At 32.9% G+C, this 24,017-nt stretch overlaps 1 protein-coding gene and 1 long non-coding RNA gene across 6 annotated transcripts in view; both read right to left on the bottom strand.

Annotated features, from left to right (window-relative positions):
• Positions 1-7,795: 7,795 nt before the first annotated feature.
• On the bottom strand, positions 7,796-10,217 carry LOC118767312. Its single transcript, XR_005003224.1, has 2 exons — positions 9,600-10,217; positions 7,796-9,567 (listed from the first exon to the last, which is right to left on the bottom strand). It is a non-coding gene; the product is annotated as an uncharacterized LOC118767312 (long non-coding RNA).
• Positions 10,218-10,272: 55 nt separating this feature from the next.
• LOC115222469 (calcium uptake protein 3, mitochondrial) overlaps positions 10,273-24,017 on the bottom strand; it is a 380,133-nt gene continuing 366,388 nt past the window's right edge. For 4 of the 5 annotated variants that reach the window (XM_036511686.1, XM_036511685.1, XM_036511687.1 and 1 more), the window contains 2 exons: positions 15,204-15,361; positions 10,274-10,510 (listed from right to left, as the gene is read on the bottom strand). In XM_036511686.1, the coding sequence (XP_036367579.1) occupies positions 10,433-10,510; positions 15,204-15,361 (236 nt within the window). In that variant the 3' untranslated portion in view covers positions 10,274-10,432. Of the gene's footprint in view, positions 10,511-15,203; positions 15,362-24,017 lie in introns of all 5 variants that reach the window. The other variant, XM_036511684.1, reaches the window with a different exon arrangement.

Here is a 24,017-nt window from a genome sequence, read left to right as displayed (position 1 = left end):
AAGTGAATTTTGGAAGAGGGGTCTTGCAAGTCTACCAGATAGATGGATGAGCATTGTAGAAAATGAAGGGGAGTATGTTTTAGATTAAAAAAAAAACTTTGTTAATCTTAATTTTGAAAAATAAAAGAAGTATAAAAAATCTGCATTATTTACATGATTTCAAAATCTGTGATCTTCCATTGCAACCTTACATGTATAACATTGTCAAATCTTCATTACATGGACTTCTGCCACAATCAGTTATTAAACTTCTGCAAAGTTCAAACTGAAAAACTGTTCACGACTTTGGACTACTAGAGCTACTGTTACACATAATAAATTATATTCAAAGAAGGCCATGCAGCTAATTTACAATAGCCTCACTCACCATCAAACTTCAAAAAACAATGGTACCTTGATATCTTGCAAACATGGCATTCTGATATCTCTCTCTGTTGTCATTACTACAATGACCTCAACTCTTCTTGTAACTCCTACATTATCTCATTTCCTTGATCTTACATTATACACTTTGCCCCATGCTTTCCTCTCCAAATTATGTTCATCATCTGCTGTAACTGCCCTGTCCATATTCTTCTTTCATACACATATCTGAAGATGTTCAAGCTGAACATCAAAAACGTTTAACATTTCCTCTCTCTCTCTCTCCATCTTGTCTTTCATGTGGATGCTATCTCTAAACAGCTTCTATTATCAATATATTGTCTAAAATCCAGAATATCTACTCTTGTCATTGTTATCGTTGTTGACACCATAGCTGCAACTCCTTCCTCTGTGACAGATGAAGATGACTACAATTGAACATAGAAAGCCATATCCTTAAGAACTGTGGGTGCAATGACTAAGATACCTATATTACTGCAGCATGAGCAAGGCTTTTCAGTATTGTGTGACAGAATAGGGACCACAATGGGACCTTAGTAATATCTCATCAATCCATCCAACAATTGCACTATAAATCAACTCACCTGTCTACAATTCTATTATCACAATAGGAATTAATTTAAAAGACCAGATTTAAAGAAATATTTCAAAGCAACTGAACATTGATACAAATTATTGATATTAATTTTTTTATTTATAGAAAGGCACATTATCTGTGTATTATTGTCAAGTTAGGACTAATTGCATCACAGGCCAATGGTACAGGTAACCAAATCATCGAGTACTACCTGTGCATGGTTTAGTGCTCAGAGATTGAACCATCTAGTTACTGGACTTTCACAGTGAGAAGAGAGCATGGACACCTAGCAGGATTAAAAACATAACCTTTCTAAAGCAGATAAAAGCTTTGAGAGCTAGCATCATCCATGTCTTAATGAGGAATTGGCACTACCCCAGAATTATCAAGCTTGATAAAACATTTGAATGGAAGCAGCACCATCATTAAATTCTATACCAGACCAGTCAGGATCTGGTATCAAGAAAATCCATGATCAGAGTTGAGGGAAAGTGTGGTTAAAAATATAATTCCTGAATTCCAACACCAAAAAAGATTTTGGAACATCTAAACTTGACTCAGTTAGTTCCGATTGAGTAGAGCTTTGATCAAAGATAATCACAGGTGAATGATGATTGCAGTTTTCCCCTTGCTTATAATTTGAGGGTGTACAAAAACAGAGAGAGGGCATCATGTTCAAACTGTCATAATACACCTGATACAATTCCTTACTGCATGGCAGAACGTTCAGAATGTGCAGTATGAGTATCCCTCACTTAAAAGGAAACAGATCAGTGGATCGCACCTGGATGTTATAGGACTGCTTGATTGGAACTGCTCAGAAACAACATTTTAAAAATGCTCAATTGAAGGAACTTGTAAAATCAAAGACTCTTTCAACACTGCAGTTCATGATAAATGGCACAAATTAGAATTCATACTACTAAAAAGGTTTTGTTAATAGTGTGAATAAAAGGATTAAAAATCTATAATATAACCATGCCACAGTATTAATTATTGAATTTTGATTATGAACATATTCTTATTTGTTGTCATTGTTGTTATAATAATTTTTGAACAATAAACTAATATTCCTGTCAAAATCAACCCTTTTATAAGCGTGCAATTGTTTTGATTATAAAGTGTAAAAATATTTACTCACCACAGACTATTCCTCTCACGCACAAGAGCAAGCACTAAAAGTGCTTCACATATTTGTAAGAAAATCAAAGAGAAAGCAACAAATGAGGAAAAATAAAAAGAAGTGGACCATTTTTTTTTTAAATGGAAATTAGCCACAAGTGTATTTTAGAAATATTAAAATTCAATATAATGTTTTTAGTAGCGAGATTAGTCAAGTACATTGTTGCTGATGATAAGCTGGATTAACGCCAAATGCTCATGTACTTGAATTCATTTAAACTTACAAATTTCTCTCATTTTATAATTGTCCTTCAAGAGTAACACAGTCACATGTACATATGTATACAGACACACACACACTCATACATACATATATACATGCATGCACACATCGATTCATATGCATATGTGAATAAAATCATTAATAATTTATGTTAGTGAATGACTCTAATGAACCTTGTTATATTCTAACACAGTATATATATTGATTGTCCCAAATGTGTGGCCTGAAGCAGCTTTGTTTAGTCTGGCATGAGCTCAATTTTATAAGAAAATAAAAACATTGTTATTTTCTAAATTTTGAAATATCCTACACAACATCTATATTGCTAGTATTCACTCAAATTTGGAGACTGACAACAGTTGTGATTAACATCACTTTTGATTAGTTGAATCAGAACATCTCAATGAATTTATCCTTAATTCAACCAATGAAAAAGAAGCTTATTTACTTGTAAAAGATGTGTCCTGTATTCACTTCACTTTCTGGTTATTTTCATTTTAAAATCACACATAATTCTCATTCAAATGAAATTTAATGATGTTGAAAGGTTTGGGAACTGAAATAGTGCAAGCTTGGAAAGGAATCTTTTACATAATAATAAATTGAATATTAACTGTCTGATATGGATATTAGCGATTTTAAGGAAGATAAAGTGATTCTCAAACTGAAATGAATGAATTCCAGCCATTAAGTGGACAGCAAACTGACCTGTTTGATTTGCAGTTAACAAATTTCTGTTGCAAAATAGTACAATGTGCAACAAAACTCATCATGAAAATAAATTTGAAAACTTCAGTGACAAGATTTGTGAGAAGAAATTGCTAAATTATGCATTCACTCAGAGAATCTGTTTTTAAAAAAACTTGTATAAAATAAAGAGTTATGTTGTACTGAGAGCTAGTTGCATAACTGAAAATGAAATAGCCTGTTTGGCAAAGTTTTACGGGGTTATATAACAGGTATATATTACCAATGATCAAAGCATCAGTCTTCATGTTCGTTATTAACTGACTATGCGTTTACAATCTATTTGTTTAAGCAGTCAGATATTCATCATTTTCTTAGGTGAATCTAGATGAGCCTAATTAATTTGAAATTACATGACCTAAGCTTTGAGTCAAGTATATAATAGTGGTCCCTCAAAAAAAAAAAAGAAGTTTTTTTGATGTAATCCCCATGGCTTTTGCAGGCCATCTGAGATTAGAGAGATTGATGCTATTATCATCTTTCTTGAATAGTTACAGCAAAAACATGCAATGAGGGAGAAAATTCTAGGGAGCCAGCATACTGGGGAAGCAAACTGTTGGGCCAGGGGATAAGTGCAGCAATATGGGTAATGAGATGAATAGAAGACAAATGGTTTGGGAGTATCTGTACTTGGGTGGGTGGGGGTGGAGGGCATAAAATTTAGCATCTCTGAGGAGCAGATGCCATACTGTAATAGAATGGGAAAAGAAAGCAAGATGAAACAGCTTGTCTATGGATTAGGGGTTGGGCTGTGGAGACATGCAAATGGGGTTAACACCAATATTTTATTAACCATACTAATACCAAATCTCCTCTTATATTATCTAACCATTCAATAATGATATCCATTTACCACAATATTCATGAATGTATACTTATTATACGTACATTAATATAATCAATACATTGATATCTCTTTTCCACAAATAATCCCCTTATAATGACATCTCATTAAACACAATTACTGTATAAGAATATACAGTATATATACAAGATTTTAGTAATGGTATACCAGATCTCAATATGTTTAAAAAGTGATTATAAAACAGTTGGTATTAGGAAGGGCAAGCGGCCATAAAGCAATGCATCAAAATGTCCAACCGATACCCACACATGAAAGCAGACATTAAATGAGGATTATGGTAATGATAATACAAGCTAATGAAGAGGTATCTACATGATCATTCAAGCTGCAGGAAATTGCTGCCAGATTGTCTTAAATTACTGTCTACCATCTTAAAATAGGAACAATATCTTAAATAATGTAGTCTTAGATGTACAAAAAGAAAAAAGAAGAAAAAAGAAAGAAAAAGACATGATGACCACAGATGAAGCTCTTTTAGTCCATGACTGAAAGAGCTCCATCTCTGGTCATCATGCATAGTTGGCTATACTCCAAGTCAGTCTTGGAGTAAATAACAGCTATATGTGAATGGATATCTTAGAATTCATAGACCAGTTTAATGCAGAGATTTCTTTCTCAAATATAAACGAATGTCATACATTGGACAATTATTTCTATATTAATTAACATCTTACACATTTATGAAATATCTCACATTATACAAACCAGTTTTTACTTTATACAAACTGATCTCACATTAAACTGTTAGTCCCATACTTAATAATTTCAATAAATTATACCAGCAGTCTACGTACATTAAATTATACAAAATCAATTTTATAATGGTCTTCCTCGTTATACAATCCAGTTTTATAATGCTAATTCACATTACATAATCAGTGTGTTCTGAAATATGTCATATTACACAACCAGTCTATATAATATATATGTAAAGATGGAAGATTAAAATTAACGAAGTCTCTCAAATAGCAATAACTAAGACAACATGGCAGGTAGTTGTCCTCCACAGTTGTGGCAGCATTGTCTTGCATCTCTTGTTCAATATTGGAAAATATGCTTGAGATTCCATTTCCATGTATTCACTTATACATCCAAAATTAAATATATATTGTTGCTTCCATTTGGCTCTTAAATTTCCATAACAGACAATTTGGCTTAATCTAGTAAGATTATTTTTCTGAGTGAGTTAAAACCTTTCGGGATGCTATGCTTATGGTCAATATAGCTGGCTATAGTGTTTTAGAAGAACTTTATATCAGAAGATTCTTTGACTAGGTTGGCAGAAATGGATGTCCATTTATAATAAATCAAAATGTTGAAACTAATGGAAATGCTCTAGGAACTTTTGTGCAGAATATGAGGATTACAACTTGCTTGATGCCATAAATCCTAAATAAACACTATAAATAGAGCCAGGAGATTACTCTTAAGACGTATTCATGGAACTGGGTCTAAAATTGAGAAAAACTGCAAATAGACACACACATATATATATATATATATATATGTATATATAGGTGTATGTGTGTTTGTGTATGTGTAAGTAAACATATTTGAGGTGTGCATATAAGTTATGTGTACACATGGACATACACATATATGCAATATATATGTGTATATATATATACATACATACATATATATATACATATGTCTATATATATACATACATATATGTCTATATATACATTATATATATATACACACACACACAAAAATATATATATATATATAATATATATATATATATAGGAGAGTAAGAGAGAGGAGGGGGAGAGAGAGAGGGAGATGGAGATGAGTGCTAAGATGTTAACATTTTTGTATGACAAATACAGTAATGATGCTTAGTTCTAATAGTGTTAAAACCTTTTAGAAAGTACTTTGGTGCACACACACACACACACACAGACTCTACCCTGCTCAAAAAAGAAAATCAACATCTCAAACTGTAATTATTTCTATTTACTTTAATTCATTCAACCAAAATTGATGATCAAGTTTAATGTTTTTGAAGTGTTAGAAACATACGTACATGCAGTGTTTATTGGTCGAGATGATTACTCGTTACCATCGTCGTCGTCAGCAGCAGCAGCAGCAACAGCAGCAACAGCAACAACAACAACATTGATTATATCCTGACTTTACATTGCTGGTCACTTTTTGGGGCGAACAAAATGTCACAGATTTCATATGCAATATATTTGCTCAGCTCTGTGTCATAATGAATCTCTCAGAATTTGATCCGTGGATAAAATATTGAAATAGATGCTAAGCTGAGGGAGACTTGACATGTTGAGAATTCCTGATCAGCTTATTTTAAGCAGGTATATAATATGTATTGACAAAGAGTATAAGAATCATTGAAGGAATAACAGACATCTATATACCCACATTGACACTAAAGCTGTAATTACTATTATAATAATACAGAAATATCTTCTTTATTTTTCTTTCTAGCCAAGAAAAGGCTGATATTAAGGACAATTTCATTCATATTCATTTTCCTTTATCTTTTCTAGAGGCCCCAAAGTCCTTAAATCTGACCCTATTATCCTCTCTCTTCAGTACCTTCCACCAGCATATCATATCACTCAACACATCAAGAGTACTCTTAAATGGGCTGGACATGCAACACTGGCATCGGCCATATATCTTTTTAAAATATTTTCACATATGTCTTTTTACACTGAATTTCAAGTTAAATCAGAATTTCATTTATAGTTTTGGAATTTTTTCACCTGCTTCACTCTCTCCTTTCGTATATTGTTTGCCAAAAAATACTCAGTAAATCTGTAATATTTCCATTTTTGTGAAAATAATGATAAAAATGATAAATAAAAAATGATAATAAAAACAAATCAACACTTGAATTAATTGAAATTTCCAATTTTATTAATTAAACAGGAGATGACTGTTAAGTTGAGATATTCAGTTCTCAGAATTTTGAAAGACTTTTCAAAAGACACGTGTGTAGCAGAAACAGAAATAAAGAAACAATATTTCTTAAAAAAAGTTACTGTTAATAAACTGTCAACAATATCATTTAAAAGCAAAGCAACAAAACTGTTTTAGATGATGATTAAAAGATAAAATAACAAAAATGTAACAGGTGTAGTAATGAATGAAAAAATATAAAAATTAACACTGGTTATAAAAAAACGTGAAAAAGGGAAGCCACATCAGAAATTTTTTCTTCAATTTCCTTTTATTAATATATTTAGCATTAATTTTTTCTGATAATTTTCTCCAGTAATCATAAGTTAATAAAATAAATTTTAATAGGATTAAAACAACAATTTTTTTTTTAAAGTGAAGGTTAAGGGTTTAAGTTGTGAAAAAAAATTAATAATAGGAATTTTGTAAAATATGTTATCTAAATTTACTTAATATAAACAATAAACATTGTTATATAATTAAAATGTAAGATACGTTTGTGCAAGTATGACTTTCACCAAGGAAGCAAAATAAGAAAGATGTTTGTGTAGAAATTCAAGGAAGGTCCATTCCTTAAAATGTGTGTGTGTGAGAGAGAATGATTAGGTGTGCATAAATATAATTTCTAACATAAAACTCAGTACCTGAAATTTTGTTGGAGATGTTGTTAATTAGGCAATCCATCCTCAACACAGCTGATACTGATTTTAATGACCAAAAGAGGATTTTGGTTCCCAGTGGCATTGGAACTTAGAACTTAGATGCTTCATAATATATCACAAGGCATTTTGTTTGATGCTCTACTGATTCTGAAAATTCCACTGAATGAATGGCTGACATCTCTAACAAAATGCTTTCATACTACAATAGTTAAAAAAGAAAAAAAAAAAGCTTTTACACTGTAAATACTAGGAAAGCTTGCAAAGCAGTTAATAAACAGCATTGCCAACATGTGGCACAAGCATATCCAAAGACCAAGTCTTCAAAAGTATTAAATTGGTTGTAATAAGGTTAATATGAATACACACACACACATTTTCTTCATTTCAGAGAACAATAAAATGTTTTCACATCAACTGAAATTGCCATAACTAAAGTTTTGAACAAATGACAGCAGATTTTCAGGTACTTTGAAACAGTTATATTTGTGTCCAACATAATACATTTATACATATGTGTATGTGTAAAAATATATAAACCTCTATACGTACATGTGTTTACACATACACGTGTATACTGACATACATATCTACACATTTGTATATGCATAGATACACACACACACACACACGTCTCCACATATATAAAACTGATGTTCCATTCTGTTGCTATTCAGAGTCTCAAATGATGTTATTATTCAAACAGCAGAGCGAATCATCAATTTATACAATTATAATCTAACAGATACTCTCTCATTTTTTAAACAGAAAAAGAAAGTGTATGTTAATATGTATGGATGTGTGTTTTGGCAGATATGTCTTCTTCCTCCTCCTCCTCCTCATTATTTTACATTTGCTTTCCATGCTAGCATGGGTTTAGTCAGTTGTCATGGTCAATCACTGTGAGTTGTTTCCAGAAAATGTGTGCACCCTTACACTGGGATTGGTTTCTTTGGCTGGATTCCCTTCCTACAACCAGCTGTTTTACAGAATGCACAGGGAGCGTTCCTTTGTGACAACCACAGTACAGAGATAAATACTCAACAAGACAAGATTACAGAGTCTACAACCTTACACTTTCTCTACTCATTAACCTACACATATATGTACACTAAAATACACACACATACATGTGTGTATGTATATATATATATATTACACTTGAATGATAGGACAAATGAAAGAAAAGGGCATTCAACACATCTAGTGTAGTTACATGTATTACTTAAAACAGTTTTCATTCAGTTCTATGTGACTTAATGTTTTGTAGGCAATTAGCAGAAGCCAGTCTCTGTTAGACTTTGGATAGCCTGAAAGCGACGAGCTTCTGCCAGAAGTCTGTGAAAATTGAAGACACATTGTGCCAAATCAAATGGATTTAAATAACACACAAACACATATATATTATCATCATCGTTGTCGTTTAACGTTCGCTTTCCATGCTGGCATGCGTTGGATGGATATATATATATATATGGATATCCAGTGAGTGTGCATGTGTAATGAGTATCTCCCCATCTCATCATATTTCTATACATTCGGCTATTTATGTTTCAGAGATATTTATTCATCGCCCCATCCTATCCTATCTGTCTTTCTTTTTGTCCACACACACACACAGATATCTGCATGTGTGCCAAATGCTAATTAACAAAGCAAATTTGCAATGAAATTTCAAACGAACAGTATCTACATACAGAATAAATGTTGTTGAGGGTGAATAATAGATAACAACATTTTAAGATTTTTAAGGCCAATTGGCACAGATGTGAGCAAGTCTTTGGGGTATCATAAACATGTTGAGAAAGGTAGAGTTATATCTCAAAATAATTTCCATCTAATACCTAATATAAAATATGCTTATCTATCTACCTAGCAAGCTATCCATCCATCCAACCTTTTCTATATCTATCTATCTATCTACTTGTCTATCTACCTATCTACCTAACTATCTATCTGTCTGTCTGTCTGTCTGTCTATCTATCTATCTATCTATCTATCCGCCTGCCTCCTTATCTATCTATCTACCTACCTCCCTCCCTCCCTATGCATGTGTATGTGAGTGTAAGTGTGTGATGCATGTGACTATGTTTCGCTAATCTTGAAACATTCTTCTAAACAACTCTTTGAAAGATATAATCTTCAAGTAAACAACGGAGCCTTAGTATATATTAACAGGTTCGTAAACATATGAGTTACTTCTCATACTCTGCCTAAATATGGACATATCTTGATAACTTTTTAAAACTTCTGCAGTTAGATTTTTGGAATGAACATCACTTATATATATTATATAAGACAAATGGCTTTTATTAAAACATTTATAGAATACGTAACACTTTCCATCTGTATTTCCCTCCTATTAACTGAATTCTAAATTTTAAGCTGCTGCTACTGGTATTACTATTACTACTACTGCTACTACTACTCCTCCTCTTCTCTCACATACAAGTGTGTAAATTAACACTTTTAATTAATGCTTTCATAATGATGAACTTAGGAAACCAAGACAGCAATTAGCATTTTCAGCTTCACTAAACAAAAGTATAATACTCTGCAATATTATAAACTTGTAATGTTAGGGTTTATCATTTAAATCTGCAGGGTTTTATTCTAATAAACAAACATACTTTCACACACACGTGTGTGTATGTGTGTGTGTGTGTGTGTATATATATATATATATATATATATATATATATATATATAAACATACATACATACATACACACATAATATATATATATAGATATATAGGTATGAGTAGGCTCAATATATATAAATGGAGTAGTAAATATTAGTAAATTTATGGTATTTTCAATTCGGGCATATTTAGTGATGTTGACATAGTGAATCTTGTGCTAGTACATAGCTTTCATCTCTTGTTTAACACAGTTTTTAAATGTGTTCCAGTTACCATGCTGTGTCATAACGTGTGCCTGAAAGTAAATAATAATAATAATAATAATAATAATAATAATAATAATAATAACAACAGTAATAATAATGATAACAACAATGATGATAATAAAAGTATCAGTTTCAAATTTTGGCACAAAGCCAGCAATTTTGGGGGATTACATCAAGCCCCTGTGTTCAGCTGGTACTTAGTTTATTGACCCTGAAATTATGAAACGCAAAGTCAATCTCGGTGGAATTTGAACTCAGAATGTAAAGACAGATGAAATGCCACTAACCATTTCATCCAGCACACTAACGATTCTGCCACTTCCCCTCCCCCTTAAAAATAAAATAATAATAATGATAATAATAATAACCTGACAAATACAGACAAAAGTCATACTACCTCACAAAGAAGAAGAAGAAACAACAAAAGTTATAAAACAAATGAGATCCAAACTAAAACTAGAACAGCAACGGACCATGATAAAACGATGGCAAGAAAAGTCCCTTTATGGCAAATACTGGACAAACTAAATGCAAAAGAAATAGACAAAGAAAAATCCCAGCAATGGTTGAGAAGCTCAGGACTCAAAGCAGAAACAGAGGGATTTTTAATTGCAGCACAAGACCAAAGCCTCCCCACCAGAAATTACCAAAAACATGTAATGAAAAGAAATATAACAAGTAACTGCAGAATATGTGGAGATGGACAAGAAACAATAAATCATATCATCTCTAGCTGCCCAGTCCTGGCTAAGAAGGAATATATTCACAGACACGACAGAGTTGGGACCTACATACACTGGAAGCTATGCCAACATTATGGAATAACAACAGAAAAAATATGGTATAGGCACACATCAGAAAAGGTCACAGAAAACGAGAAAGCAACCATACTCTGGGATATGCCAATACACACAGATAGAGAAATTAAGGCCAACAGACCAGATATAGTTGTCAGAGATCATGAAGAAGAAAAACACTTTCTAATTGATGTATCAATACCGGCAGATGACAATGTGTCTCTAAAAGAAATATAGAAACTCTCAAAATACAAAAACCTGGAAATAGAGGTAACCAGAATGTGGAATCTAAAAACAGAAACAATTCCTATCATAGTAGGTGCATTAGGCATGATAAAAAAATATTCAGACAAATACATAACAAAAACACCAGGACTTACAAACACATATAACATACAGAAAATTGCACTACTAGGCACTGCACACATCCTACGCAGAACACTTTCAATACAGTAACCATCAGAGCATCACAACAAATCACAGCACATACCCAAGGCACACAGAGCATGTGATAAAAATAAGGCTACTGAATAATAATAATAATAATAGAATCAAATTTTGCCACAAGGACAGGAGTTTCTCTTAAGATGCTTACATTCTGTCACACATGCACATTGACACTGCACATTCAGCGAAGCAGACTCGATATCCTTTCCCTATAGATAAGCTAATAATTCTTGTGATGCCTCTCTACCATGAAACTCATACCTACAGCTCTTAAGCTTCCCACCTCTCATCTTCACAGAAGATGAGAACCAGAACAAAACACTTAAGCTACAAATACCAAACGCAGTTCTAACACACACTCTCTCAGATTTTCATACACAATTATCCCAGGTGACATAAAAAACAACAACAATCTGACTGATTAACAATGATTCACTCAGCAACACACTCAGTGGCCATTAGAACAACAGACTCTGCCCCTATGATGAACCAGCTAATTTCATACACCACACTCCTCCTCCTCCTCCTCCTTTCATTGCAGACACTTGTCTTTCCTCACTGTGTCTCACCTTCTACACCTCTCAACAGGAAACCGCTGCCTGGTTTTTCCTTCCCCAGTACTACTGCAACTGTTTGGAATTCCCTTCCTGCTTAGACTGCATCAATGTCAAAAGTATGGGAGGGAACTAACTGTAGCCACAGGTCATGGCTACTGCCCTCTCTCCCACTACTCCTCACTAACTCATTTAAAAAACAAATACATAACTATTTTGTTTTCACCATAAATTTCAACAGCAAAAAAATATATAAAAAAATAAATAATGATGACATTGCATTACATTAACAAAGTGTCACATAGATTTCAACAACAAGAATGTTACACAACTACACACAATGATAATGTATAGGTTATTTTCAACAGCTGTATTTTTCAAATAACAGAGAAATTACATTAGATGAGGTGAAATAAAACTATTTAAGCAAAAAAAAACCCCCAAAAAACCCCCAAAAAACCCCCAAAAAACCCCCCAAAAACCCCCAAAAAACCCCCTTCACTATTCACGCTCACATGTGTAGGGTGATTGTGGTGCAACCTGCAAATAAGATTATAAGAAGTCAATATCACACTTCTTAACTCCTGCAAATCAGACAGCAAAATGTTGATGGTGTAAAACAAGCATGCTGGATTCTGTCTAACCATCTATCTTGTCATGTGTGTGTGTGTATATATATATATATATATATATAAATATATATATATATCTGTAAAATGATATGTGACAATTATTCGATAGCCAAGATAAAACTCTGAGTTTTGGATGCCGAGGTGGAAATCCACACCACCATCTCTTCTGATAGATGGTCAGATAACCGGAAGAGATGGTGGTGTGGATTTCCACTTTGGCATCCAAAACTCAGAGTTTTATCTTGGCTACCAAATAATTGTCACATATCATTTTACAGATAAATTCCTTTATTTACATAATATTGAGGTCTCTTTCTTTCTTTTGTTATCTTACCGTTTTTACCAGTATATATATATAATATATATATATATTATATATATATATATATATATATATACAACAAAAACAAAGAACAAGCACAAAACACACACACAAAAAAACAACAACAGCAACAAAAGGACATGGTACATGTAAAGAATTAGCAGACTCTCTAAGAAGGAAAGAAAGTTGGTTTTACATTTCAAGCAAAGCTCTTCTTCAGAATCAGAGGAAGTCCAAAAGAAAAGGAAGACAGAGGAAAAACGAAATCGCCAATAATTGACATGTGGTTACATTTTGAAATAAATAAATATATATATATATAAAATTGAAGAAATTGGAATCATGAAGAAGGATTATGGTTGGACAAGGGCAAACCTGTCTGACAGACATGCCCTCACAACAGACACCATATGTAGCTAAGCAGTTAACAAATTCAAACCTCGGCAATCAGAGGAGATGGCCTTAAAGTCAAAGATTTTAAACTAACAGTAACAACAATACTCATATATCGCTTGAAGAAACACAACTGGATATCATTATGCAGACAAACAGTTGTGTAATCGAATACCTGTATTCTTGGAGAATTACACTGTGTCAAAACGTGCAACCATAATCCTTTTTCTTGACTCCTATTTCCACAATTTTATACTCACACATGACGAATGCCTAAATCTAAACTTAGAAATACATAATAATACTACCAATAGTACTGGGTAATTCTCAAGGTGGATGAGCTTTATACCGTACCATGTTTCTAACGGAATATAACGTAACTATATATATATATATATATATATATAATATATATATATATATATATATAGATACATACATACATACACACACAGATCAAGGAGTACTTGATGACACTTAATCATCAGTATATTACCCTCTTCAAGTCAATTAAAAATATATGATCAATAACAACAAATACACACAAATTATTTAGAATTAGTTATATTATTAGTTAAGTTCAATCGAGTTTCTTTTTTGTTTTGGAAAGAATAGAATGTAAAAGCTTTCACTTTTATATTAATAACTATGGAAGACTGGTGGGGATATTACCTGCATGCACTTGAAGTGCTAGGTTGCTATTTAGTTAGGTAATTTAGAAGTTAGTTATAGGTCTCCTTATTGAATTTATTTACTGATACTGTTTTTGTACAGAGGGTAAATGTGTTCCTTTGTTGTAGTTTAATCAATAATATTAGTGCTTAATCCTTCATAGAATTAAGATTGAATGAATGTAGTGATATCTAAGGTTCCCAAACAACACTTATTTTAGTGCTGTTCATACCACCGGATTGAGTGGTACTGTCCAGATGTCGAAACCATAATGATATCTGTGGGGCAGCTCATGATGGATGAGTGCTGGATTGTTGGTATGGCTGTTGTTGCATGTGTGGAATAGTTTTATAAGACATCTATTCGATACATACATATATATATATATATACATACCGTTAATCCAAACATGAAAACACAAAGAGAAGACACAACGCAAGGACGTGGAACAAGTATAGTGTTATTGGATGCTCAGGAAAAGAAAGAAGGACGGAGGATTGGGTGTTTCGAGCGGAGCTCTTCATCAGAAACATAGAAAATGGAAAGGTCCAAGGAAGGGAAGACGGAGAAAGAAAATTGCCGACGATACACAACCTATCAGAATCATTTAAAAGGATGTTGTACATACATAGACACACACATGTTTATATATATATATATATATATATATATATATATAAAATATTATTATTTCCTTGTTTGTTTTGCAAAATAGTGGTTTTGTCTCTAATAATATTTTATAATATTTTACTATAAAATTGGATTTAATCCTAAATCTGATTTTTTCCCTGTAAATTTGGATTTATTCCCTAATATTATTATTATATATATATATATATATATATATATATATATAAAAGCATATCCATATACATACACACATATATATACAAATGAATACTTACACGAGCTCCCCTGTGAATTCTGTCTTTCATAATAGAGATAAATTCTTTATGGCTCAAATGACCATCTCCATCAGCATCAAATATCTGAAATACTGTGTTTACTACATGAGGGCCAAGAGTGAAGCCAGTACAAATTTTTACGGCTCGTTGAAATTCCTCTGCAAAATAAAAATTGAAAAAAATGTTGTAATGATATTTTATGCATACATCTATCTATATGTGTTATTATATACCTGGACCCCACATTTCTTTCTTTCTCTCACTCTCTTTCCAGGTGGGCAAGCCATATATTCATCTCATCAGCAAGACACTTGCTCATCTCCTATTATAGTTTTTTATCCATTCACTCTTTAGCCCGCTTGGTTGAGGGGTCTTATCACATCAGTACTTGGCAACTTCACTGCTGCTGGTGCCACATAAAATGCACCTAGTACACTCTGTTAAGTGGTTGGTGTTAGGAAGAGAATCCAGCTGTAGAAACCATGCCAAATCTGACACAAAGCTCTTTCAATTCTATCTCCATTCATTCCCATCTACATTCACCTTGTAACCCAAACCATCTCTCTCTTTCTTTCCAGCTGGAGAAGCCAAATATCTCCTCTCCAGGAATACACCTCCACCATACGTTCATCTTCCTCTACATTATATGCCAACATAGTTGAGGAGTCTTGTGATTTATTTGGCAACATCACTAGTGCTGGTGCTACATAAAAAGTACCCAGTAGACACTTTGTAAAGTGGTTGGCATTAGGAAGGGCAGCATGCAGCCATAGAAACTGTACCAAAGCAGACACTGGAGCTTCATGTAGTCCTTTGGCCTGTTAGTCACTACTGAATTGTCTAACCTATGCCAAACATGGAAAATATGTGTTAAATGGTGATGGTTATTATAGCTATATATATTCTGGCATATAAGATGAACATTTACTCTTAAAATATATGAGCACCATATTAATTTCAAGCAATTTTTATGAATTCTTTTGAGAATCTGTCCTTGTTCATACAAGATATTTATATAGAGGCTGGACAAATTAAAATAGTGTTTCCCAATCATTTTTTCCCACAGATATCCCACTTAAACACTTGGGTGTAACTCCCATACATTTCCACCAAATTATAATTTTATATAATGAAGGTAATGGTTATAATTTGAATTTAAAACAAATGTAAGTAATCTTACTATTCTCCTTATCATGATATATTTTTAATAATGTGAATAAAAATGAGAAAGAGAGAATAATTAACATAAATTCATTGAAGAAAGAACAGTTAGCATAATACACATTAATTGGTAATATGATTAAAGTAACAATAATTCATAGAGTACACATTTACTTGTGTGATTCCTGTGGTTCGTGACCAGCAACAAGTTTTGCAATATAAAGGTTTAAAATTTGATAAAAGAAATTGTAAATCTCCAAGCTGTACAACTTCCATTTTGGTTTCTTTTCTTGGTCAGAATTAGATTTATTGTGCCTGTTCTACCAGATAGGAGGATAGAGGCACAATGCCAAATAGCTTGGCTTCATTCCACAAAATAGGATATATCAGACTGCATTGTAACCACATTCCTCAAAAACTTTGATTTACAAAAAAAAAAAAAAAAAATCCATTTTCATTATTTTGTAGAATTTTGTAGATAAATGATACTCTCTTGTAAATCAGTTTGTACTGTTTTGCTCACAGTTGCATATTTTACTGTTAAGAATCCTCAGTTAAATCAAGCCATTAAATCTTTCCTCAAAATCTTCCTTCAATTGTTGTAAACATGTACAATAAGTCTTTATATTATCATCAGTAAGTATTTATGAACTAATTTTCACTGATGGGATTTGAGGACTTCTTTCTCTCAAGGTTTCACTTGTTCAATTCAGTTTTCCTTATAAAGCTGTTTGATGCATTCTTTGTATGTGTTGTACTATAATTGATTCTTTGCATTTTCAAATCCATGTTATTCATCATGTCACAAATATTAGGAAGTGAGAATAACATCAATTTCTTTAGCTGCTTGGTCATTGTGATTTATAGGTAAAAATTCAACAATGGTATCATAGAGATGGACAAATTGTTTCAAACAGAATGTCTTTGAATCCAAGCAGAAGCCAAAGAATGCCTTAAGTTTGAGCTTTGATTTTCTTAATAGTGAGACCATGTTTTAAGACTGCGGATCATTAAGCTTTTTAACATAGTATTGCCAGTAAATTAGTAAATTTCAAATAGATTAAGCATTTTATTTTTCATATAAGATAAGAGACCATTTGAACTGTTGTAGATGGTACACTACCAGTTGCACATAATACCATGTTACTGAAGGGAATATATTTATCTTCAAGGTAACTTTCTGAAAGATTCACAAAACACACAGAAGCTGTCAATAAAGCTTCATTGCCTAATACAGTTGTCCTTGTTTGCCCCCTCTATGTTTAGCCCCTTGTGGGCAATAAAGAAATATATAATGCAGGCTAAATTATGATTTCCTCAGTTCCATGCACAACCGGTTCCCAATATCTTCACCCATTTCATCAATTCGGCATGTGACATTACTATAACTGAAAAAGAACCGATTTCAAAATGTCTGTATCAACTTAAAGAATTGTGAGAATTCCTGAAGTTGTGGATATTACTATTATCTTTCCAACTGTATGTGGTTTTCCATTGTTAACTAATAGTTATGATATCTTGTGGGAAACAATTAGATAAATTTTCACATTTCCATTAGATTTTTTTAATATCAATATTTCAAAAAAAAAAAAAAAATTGTCAGCAGACCAAATAACTGGCTGTAACTTGTTTTATGATATTTTTTTAACACTTTCTTCAGATCTATGTTTCTAATGTGTAAGATTATATTCTGTGAAAAGCAGTTAAGCAATTTTCAAAATTTCATATTTTTTGTTTGTTTTTTTTTTTAATTATTCACCTCCTCTTTGTTTTTCAACTTTTACTTGGATTCTTTTTTTTATTTGTTATGTATGAAAAAAATTTTTTTTCAGAACTTCAAAATTATTTTTGAAATAAAAATATTATGAGCAATTCCATACAAATACATGGTAGAAGACAGATTACAACATCTATTTTTGATTTGTTTGTTTGTATGTAAATGTGATGACATCACATTTTATTTTTCATACAAATTACTGAAAGAGAAAGTAAAGAATATCTTAGTAAAAGCTCGTAATTTGTACACATACACACACACTATGAATGAAGATTTTATAATCGATGTTGTCTTGAGATATGGGCACAATGGGCAGTTTTCTGAGGGCAGGGGTGAAGATAGGGTAAATGGCACCCAGGGAAAGCATCAAAATTGACTCCCACCCAACCAAAAAGTGGAAGCTCACATAGAAATGGCTTCATTAGAAAATGTTGTTGGCCAAAATTGCTCTCCCCGCAAGATACGCCCCTGCCTGAGGGATAGGGGTGTAATCCATGTATGCACAAAGCCTTGCTTTGTCAGGGAAGGTCCTACAAAGCTGTCAAGCAAAACCTGTTCAAAATTCTTACACACATGTATGCACACATACACAAAAAATTTTGTCCTTTGTTTCACAGTGCATGAATATGCAAAATTATGTGTAACATTTGCACTTCTGATTTTGAAAATCATTTTGAAATTCTTAAAAAAAAATTTTGGTCAGATCATACTGTCCAATTTTTCAAGTATGCAAATCAAAAAAAATGTTGCCCTTCCTCCCATATTTCATTTCCTTTTTCATAGAATCATAATCTTAAACTGTGAAAATGTATAAATCTGAAGAAATTGTCAAAAAAAAAAAAATGTTACAACTGGTTATACGGTGTGCTTTACTCGGCATAACTAGAGTTTGAAGTGTTCTGATCCAATTTTGTTTCTTCATAATTTTCTGAAAAATGCATTATGTTTATCACTTGAAAGTTTTAAGATCATAATATTTTCTTTGAAAGTCTGATAGTAGTGCCAACATCTCTGAAAGATGTATAAACTTGAACTGAAATACTCCACTCACTCAAATATTAGTGATGGAAGCAGTACTAATACTGACAGATAATATTTATCCCTACTTAAATGTGAATGCTTTCTTAGAACAAACTATACTGCGGTAGATATGAAAGAAACTCTCACATTGGCCTTTGGTGCATATAAGCATGCTTGTTTATATCACTAGTGGGGAGATAAATCCCTGCCATTTCTGGCACTGTTTTACTATATATTGGTAGCAAGGCAATGAGTTACAACTATCTTGAGCAGTGGAGCATCCATCATTGATAAGACTAAGGAAGGTTGAAATCACATGATCTGGTAATCGCAGTGCTGGAGATGATGGGGATTTATCTCCCTGAAAGCAATATAAACAAGCGTGCAATTTGCATCAAACGTCAATATGAGTGTTTCTCTCATAATATCTAAAGCAGTAAAGTTTGTTCAAACAGAACATTCACATGTACGTGGACGTAAGTATATATTACCTCTAATTACTCTGGGGTCTTTTTTTTTTAAAACCTACTTGCACGTGGGTGAAAAAGTTTGTGTGTCTTTGACAGAGTGAATAGCTGGAAACACAGAAGTCTGGATAAAGAGTTGCTATCAACAGAAATCCAGGTTTTACAGTGCTTGGTTCCACAATTGGATTTTTCTGAAATTTCTTTAGTTTAAGTCACATGATGACTTGCTGACCAGTCACTGAAAGGTCCATCCATTCTTCTAAGGATCAAGTATTGTTTAGTTTGAATTACAATGGTTGAGATGACTGAGATTTGAGGCACAAATATAGGCTGAAAGAAATTTGGTGGTTAGGTTCCTTGAATGACTAATTCACTGATAAAGTTCAAAATGGTGTTAGAAACTGCTCATACAAACACAATAACAGATAACTGTTTATTCTGAAATGTATCTAACTGAAATAAAAGCCATCAAGAAAATATTCTTGCAAGAGAAGACAGATTTTCCTACACTGGTGTGTAAAAAAACAAATTAGCTCAGCTAAGAAAAGAAAGATGTTAGTCCTATCTCAAAGACTGTTGAATTTTAGTGAATGAAATGCACTCTCATATTAATAATTCACTGAGTTATTATCTGTACACACTATGTATGTTACTTCTTTTCTTAAAATTCTTAAACTACCCACTGCTTGCTTTGAAAGCATCAGTAGAAAAACTGATACCAGGGTATTTTTCTACCAGATCATCATGCAATCACCTTGCTTATTCACAAATGATACCATCAGAGTTTCTCATTTATCCAAATCAGCAACGATTTCTCCACTTGTTCAATTGTCTGTAAAATCTGTTTAGTAAGAACTGTCACTCTTCTTGCATCATCATACCTTTTGAGAATAGTATAGATCATTGATTTTACCATACTAAACTGGGTTGCAAGATCAGAGACACAACCACCATCTTTATGTTTGGCAATAATTTCTTTCTTCACCTCTATCATAATCTTTTTTTCTTTTCACTTTGGTATCATTATTGTTCTTTGGTCCCTTGGTGCCTTGTCTAATAATTTATAAAAGAAACACAAAGCACAATAAAATTCAAGAGAAGACATGGAAGATTCAAGCTCCCTCACTGATACAGCCAGCTCATTGCCAACCATTGATGTTGGCTTGCCTGCTCATTACTCAGAACACTGTTCTTCCCAAAACATGATTGTAAACCAATTTGTTTGTGATGAGGCATTCATAAACTGAATTCACTGAATTTGAACTGTAGAGTGGACATTTACAGCTGAAATAACTAAGAATATTTAAATCTGGGAAAAAAAAACTATGTGTTGTTACTTGATATTCTAAAAACAGCAACCAAATCTCCTTCAAAATGACACCCAGCTTTCTTGGTAACATAGGGACACAATGGATAGCATAAGAGTCATAGACTTAGTTTATCTGGAATGGTTTCAGCTGGAAATTTGTTTTTATTCGGAGATCTGATTGATTAGGGTTTGCTTGGGGTTAATCTTCAATGTCAGCTGTAATAATCTTTACACTTTCATCTTTCTTTGCTTTGGCCTTCAAATACTACCTCTGCTCAACAATGTATTTCTTCTTTCTAGGATAAACAAAATATCTAACAGTAAATACAAGGAACCAGTTCAATGTTCAATTACTGATAAAAAAAAATCTACTTTGCTACCAGACAAGAACCTAGTATAGAGCTAATATATTTATTCTCTGTTCTCAATATTTTGGACACCTCAGAGAATGTTAATTCCATTAGGAATATTTTCTATCATGAATGAAGAAATTAGATTAGTCCATCATGAGAAGCACCAAGATTACTGTTATTTCCATTTAATTTTTTTCTGTTGCAGCTGCTGATCTTAGAATCTATAGAGATGTATAGTGTGTTTGTCTTGGCAGGAGGAGATCAACATCCGACTGTGAGCAACATGTCCAAATTACCCCTTAGTAGTATGTTTTCATGCTGGATCCAAATATTTTTGGCTTAAATTTAATTCTTGTAGTGCTTAACAAAAAATTTGGCCAATCAAAATATTGATTCCACAAATAAAAAAAAAATTAAATACTGGAGCGCATTGTGTTAGTTTTATAAAATTGATTATTTCATATACATACATATATATATACACACATATATGTGTGTGTGTGTACAAACAAGCAAATAGACATACATATACACATGCACACACACACACACAACATCAAGAGCTATTCTTTTCAAACTGCTTTGTCACTTACCAGCATATTTGAAGTCTCTTATGAGACAGCTTCATGATTCTTGAGCTACAATTCAACATTAATAGTCAACAAAATTGTTTATATTATAGCATTTGTACCTATTTAAAAAAATTTTTTATACTTCTTTCTTTCACTTTTACCTCCTCCTCCTCCCTCTTTTCATCTGAAATGAGGGGTAAAAGAAAAAAACCAAAAACAAAAAAAAAAGTTCTCAAATTGCAGAAAAGAATTTATATGAATTGATTTACTAGTTAGTACCATGAATATCTTATTTCAGGAAGATCTTTTGAATACATTTTTTATTAGGTCACATTCTTTAGTTATATTACCAAAAAGAGTGGGGGATGGGGCACGGGTAAATAAATAAAAACTGACCTGGGATTTGGATATAAGGCAAAACTATTAATCAATTCTTTTAAATTGCTTTTCTTTTCTTTTCCTATTTTTTTTATATGAATCTATTTCTTTACCTGTCTAGTATGTATCATTTGTAATATATATCTGAATTGTTGCGTACATATATATATATGTGTGTGTGTGTGTGTGTGTGTGTATGTGGTTGTGTGGTCTCTAATTTCTATTATTCATTTTTCCCTCATGAACAATAAATCATTTGGTCATTAAGTGAGTAAAAAATTCCTTAACTCTCATAGACTAAAAGAAAATATAACAAACAACTGCTTCATTTTAAGAATACAGAACTTCTGGTGGTATTTTTTTATGCTTAATTTGAGGGATAGGTCACTAGACTTACTTAATCGGACCTGCTCAGCTACAACTTATCTCATTTTATTAGATACACAAGGAATGATGTAGGTTAAATGTTAGTTTCCAAAATGTGGTCTTGGATTTGATCCCATAGCTTGGAACTTTGGATGAGAGTACATGCATACATACACATATATATTTACACCTCACCTTATAAGTATGTGTGTGTTTGCATGTGAATGTCTCAGTGGTTAAAGCATTGAGCTTACAATCGTGAGGTTGTAAATTTGATTCCTGGACCAGGCTGCGTGTTGTGTTCTTGAGCAAGACACTTTATTTCACATTGCTCCAGTTCACTCATCTGTAGAAAAGAGTTGTGGCAACGTCACTGGTGCCAAGCTGTATTGGTCTTTGCCCTCGCTTGGATAACACTGGTGGCGTGGAGAGGGGAGGTCGTTATGAATGGGCGACTGCTGGTCTTCCATGAACAACCTTGCCTGGACTTGTGCCTGGGAGGGTAACTTTCTAGGTGCAATCCCATGGTCATTCATGACCGAAGGGGGTCTCTTCTCGCCTCCTCATATGCATTGAGATTATATATATATATATATATATATATATATATATATATATATATATATATATATATATATATATATATAGCCATATGATGATGATGGTGATATATATAGTATGTTTTGGCTAAATTTGATAATTTGCATAAAATTTGATAATTTCCCACCCCAAAATAAAAGTATTTAAAAATATCAAATGAATCAGATTATAGCAGGGAGATGAGAGCTTACTCTTAAGTAGCTGCCTTCAGCTTCCACTGTGGCTCAAGACAGCTCTGGTTCCTGGTGCATGTGTTGCTCACTGTGTCAGTGGAAAGATCTTCAAACACCTCCTTGATTTTGGTCACCAGCTAGCTCAGCCTTTGTACTGCAGGCAGAGTGGGTGGTGTCTTCCTTAACAACTATGCCCCCCCCCCAAATAGTAATTGATGGGATTATGACTGAGAAAATTAGGAGGCCAGAAATTGGTGAAGTTGTAGAAATTCTCCAACAACTACAGTCTTCTCTTTCTGGAAGTATGGCAAGGAGCCTATTCCTGCTGCAACACCTTCCAGCAAAAACTCTCTCTAGCCAGAGTTTGACCACAATCTTTAACAGCTTCACATTGACCCTGTTGAAGGCTGTGGGGCAGCATGACACCATTCTCACTAGAGCCACACCCAAAGGCAATCACAGTTTGGGGGAACTTGGTTTTATTGATATGTTGGCTGTCAAATAGATTGCAGGCAAGCCACCAGATGTTCTAGGTGTTGTGCAACTGGTCCTCCTGGCAGAAGTTCTTTTCATCTAAGAAGAACCAGATCATCCCCTAGTTCAACAGGATGCCTGACTTTGCTCAGGAGTTTCTTTGT

Source organism: Octopus sinensis, linkage group LG20, assembly GCF_006345805.1.
Source record: "Octopus sinensis linkage group LG20, ASM634580v1, whole genome shotgun sequence".
In the NCBI taxonomy this organism is placed as follows: domain Eukaryota; kingdom Metazoa; phylum Mollusca; class Cephalopoda; order Octopoda; family Octopodidae; genus Octopus; species Octopus sinensis.
The sequence above is the reverse complement of the archived record's forward strand: the minus strand, read 5'-3'. Positions and strand labels throughout refer to the sequence as shown.